The sequence below is a fragment of the Notamacropus eugenii genome, chromosome 5 (assembly GCF_028372415.1).
Source record: "Notamacropus eugenii isolate mMacEug1 chromosome 5, mMacEug1.pri_v2, whole genome shotgun sequence".
In the NCBI taxonomy this organism is placed as follows: Eukaryota; Metazoa; Chordata; class Mammalia; order Diprotodontia; family Macropodidae; genus Notamacropus; species Notamacropus eugenii.
The window spans coordinates 91,502,500-91,506,085 of record NC_092876.1 but is presented as its reverse complement, the minus strand read 5'-3'; the positions used below and the strand labels follow the sequence as shown (position 1 = coordinate 91,506,085).

Genomic DNA, 3,586 nt, shown 5'->3' with positions numbered 1-3,586 from the left:
ACGGAGGCTTTTCGGTATCTAGCCTACTCTATGCCTTGGAGACTTGGCACAAAATGGGACCTTCATAGGCTCATATAAGATGAGCCCCTCTGTCCACCTTCACATGCCCAGAAAGAAGAGGATGCCAATGTTGAAAGATTGGGACCCACTTATAGAATTTTCCAAGAGTTTCCTTGTTTTCTTTTGGTAAGTGTCTGTGTTCTAGGCTCTTGAATCAGGTCTTCTTAGAACTAGTCCTGCACCTTAGTATCCAACACAGTTCCCATTCTTGGCCTCAGTTCAAGCTGAGTTACTTCCTATACCTTGTCCTTGTTGCAAAATGGAATATGTTTCCCCCATCTCCCTCAGAGAAGATATAGAAGGACCTGATTAGGATTGAAATAGAATTTATAAGGACTCCTGTCTAAAACTGAGGAAATCCCATCTCAGTCAGGGAGCTACTAAAGAGAAGGGGGAAGAGGATAGAGAAAGAGAAATGGAACAAAAAAAATGTGAAAAGAGAAAAAAAGGTCTGGGAGGATTCTCAGCATGTTTTGTTCTTAGCGAGTTTTGTTTATTTTGTTTGGTTGGATTTGGGGTTTTTTGGGGGGCTCTGGAGGTAGGGCAGTACGAATTTCTAAAGCATTGATAGAGTGCTTCTGATCCTCTTCATTTCACCCCAAACTGCCCTTTGGTTCTACTTTGAAATTGTTCTCTCCGTTGGCACCTGAAACCTGCCTCAGTGGTACTGAATGCCATATCACTCCAGATTATTTTGAGTTCTCTCTTTCTGTCTAGATAAAGTTCAGAGAATGCCCCAGTGTTCAAGTTTTCATAATGCATTTGCCTCTAGTTGGTTAATGGATGACTTTGTGATTATCCCAATATATCTCTCCAACCAGCTTTGAATCACATCCCTGTCATCCAGTTGAATGTAATTTCTTTGAGGACATGGACTATTTTTCATTTTGTTTTTGTATCCCCAGATACTGTAGATAGACAGATAGATAGATTGGATAGATAAGTAGATAGATAGATAGACAAATAGTGCATATAAGCTTTGTACACCCTAATCATTTGGCTTTCCTAAACAAGATGCAAGGTAGTGCATATATTGTATATGCCCATTTCTCAATGGGTGAGGGAGGGGAAGAATTTGAAACTCAACATTTTAAAAAATGAATGTTAATAAATAAATATGTGCATGAGTGAGTTTTATTAACTTCATTTTACATGTGAAGACACAGCTTGAGAAAGATGAATGTCATGTAAGCTGTCAGTGGGAAAACCATTCCTCATACTCAAGTATTCTGACTTTGAGAGTTGATTTAGCACAGTACCTGACATGTAGTAAGTTACTGATAAATACCTTCTTTCTTTTTTATTCCTTTCTTTTCCTTTTTTCAGTTCTTTTTCCTTTATCTCCTTCTTTCCTCCTTCCTTCCTTTCTTCTTTTTCTTTCTCTTACACAGAGCTGTTTCTCATAAAGTAGAAAAGATACTATGTAGTGGTAACATTCTAATGCTCTGAAACTAAGTCCAGCACTACTCTCTTTTGGCTTTTGGGCCAGACTTTGAAGACCATTATGTATATCTAACTATAGGACCCCAATGGGAAAAAGGAAGTGAATAATTATATGCCAGGCATGGTACTAATCCTTACAACAATCCTATGAGGTAAACACTAGCATAATTCTCATATTACAATTGAGGAAACTGAGGCAGGTAGAGATTAAATGACTTGCCAAGGGTCACACACCTAGTAAGTGTCTGAGTCTAGATTTGAACTTAAGTCCTCTTGACTCCAGGCCCAACATTCCATCTACCATGCCATCTAGTGACTTGGGATGATGCTCTCTCTGCTCCTTTCCCTTCCTCCTGCCACCTCCAAACACCCAGTGCATAGGATTACAGATTCCTATCTAAAGGTTACTTTTGTAGGTTAGTTAATTAGAATTTCTCATTTGACCGTTACAGAACAAGAGACGTTCACTAATTTATCCAGGATCATACCAACACTTAAAGAGAAGAGGCAGGATTAGAACCCTAGTCCTCTGGTTTGAAAGTCCTAGTTCTTTATAGAGTCCATGGAAGGACTCTTTCTACAGTAGTCCCTGGCGACTAACATTTTACTTACAATCCTCTAGAAAACTCTGATCCTATAGGACTACATTCTACAATGAAAGGTCTCAACAACTCCTTGGCAGTCACTCTCCAGACTTTCATTCTGGTTGGTATCCCTGGGCTGGAAGCTGAGCACATCAGAATTTCTATTCCCTTCTGCCTGATGTATGCTATCATCTTCCTGGGTAATGGCATTATTTTCCATATAATTCGGGTTGACCCAACCCTTCATCAGCCCATGTATCTCTTCTTGGCCATGCTGGCATCAGCTGAGCTTGGTGTCACCACATGTACATTGCCTACTGTGTTGGGAATCTTCCTCTTTGGCATCAATGAAACCAGCTTTGAAGCCTGCTTGCTCCAGATGTTCTTCATGCATTCCTTTACCATGATGGAGTCAGGTGTCCTACTGGCCATGTCTGTGGATCGCTTCATAGCCATCTACAACCCACTGCGCTACATGACCATCTTGACCCTACCTCAAATCGCCTGCGTAGGGGTTGCCATTGGGCTGAAGACCTTGGGGCTCATGCTCCCATTGTCCCTACTCTTAAGGCGCTTGCCCTTCTGTGGCCACAATACTCTGTCCCACTCCTATTCCCTGCATTTGGACCTGATCAAGTTGCCTTGTGGAAACACTCGCCCTAACAGTATCCTGGGACTCTTCATTGTCATCTTCACCTTTGGAGTGGACTCAGTGCTCATTGTGTTCTCTTACATGCTGATCCTCAGAACAGTGCTGGGCATTGCCTCTAGGGAAGGTCGATGGAAGGCACTAAACACATGTGTGTCACATATCTGTGCTGTACTTGCATACTATGTACCTGTGATTAGTCTTTCTGTGTTACATCACTTCCTGCACCCTATGCCTCCCCTGTTACAGGTCATGATGGCCAATGCTTACCTCTTCTTCCCACCTGTGATCAACCCAATTGTCTACAGTATCAAGACCAAAGAAATCCGCCAGGCCATTGTACAAACACTGTCCAGGAAGAAGGCCACAGTTAGCTAAGGGTAAAGTGTGGAAAGATAACACAGGGAATTCTAAATTAGGCTCAAATAGACTGATGGCATTCTTGTGAGAATTTTTTTCTTAATTTCCTGCTGACAGTAGGAGACATTGAGAATTTGACATCAGTTTGAAGAACCTTTCAGAATATGATAGCAACTCAATTGCTCTATCCCACCTTCTTCTACGTGTATGGGAAGGAGGGAAGGGAGAGAGGTGAGGGAGTAGGATAGGAGGAAGAATGAATGAATGAATGAACGAATGAATGAATGAAAAGTCATTTATTAAGGCATACAAGACATTTATTAAGTGCATACAAAGCACTTTGCTAAAGTTTGGGGATACAAATAAACAAAAAAACACTCACTGTTCTCAAGGAGCTCACTTTCTAATGGGGTGACAACATATAAGGAAGGCTTTGGCTGCAAGTCAACTGAAAATGTCCCATCGTTCTTAGGTACCAGCAGTAAAATAG

The 3,586-nt window shown here is 41.4% G+C and overlaps 1 protein-coding gene across 1 annotated transcript; it reads left to right on the top strand.

The window, feature by feature from the left end:
- Nucleotides 1-2,157: 2,157 nt before the first annotated feature.
- On the top strand, nt 2,158-3,114 carry LOC140507578 (olfactory receptor 51G2-like). The gene has a single exon (XM_072615610.1). It carries the CDS (start codon nt 2,158-2,160, stop codon nt 3,112-3,114), a length of 957 nt encoding a protein of 318 aa, XP_072471711.1.
- The last annotated feature ends 472 nt before the right edge of the window (nt 3,115-3,586 follow it).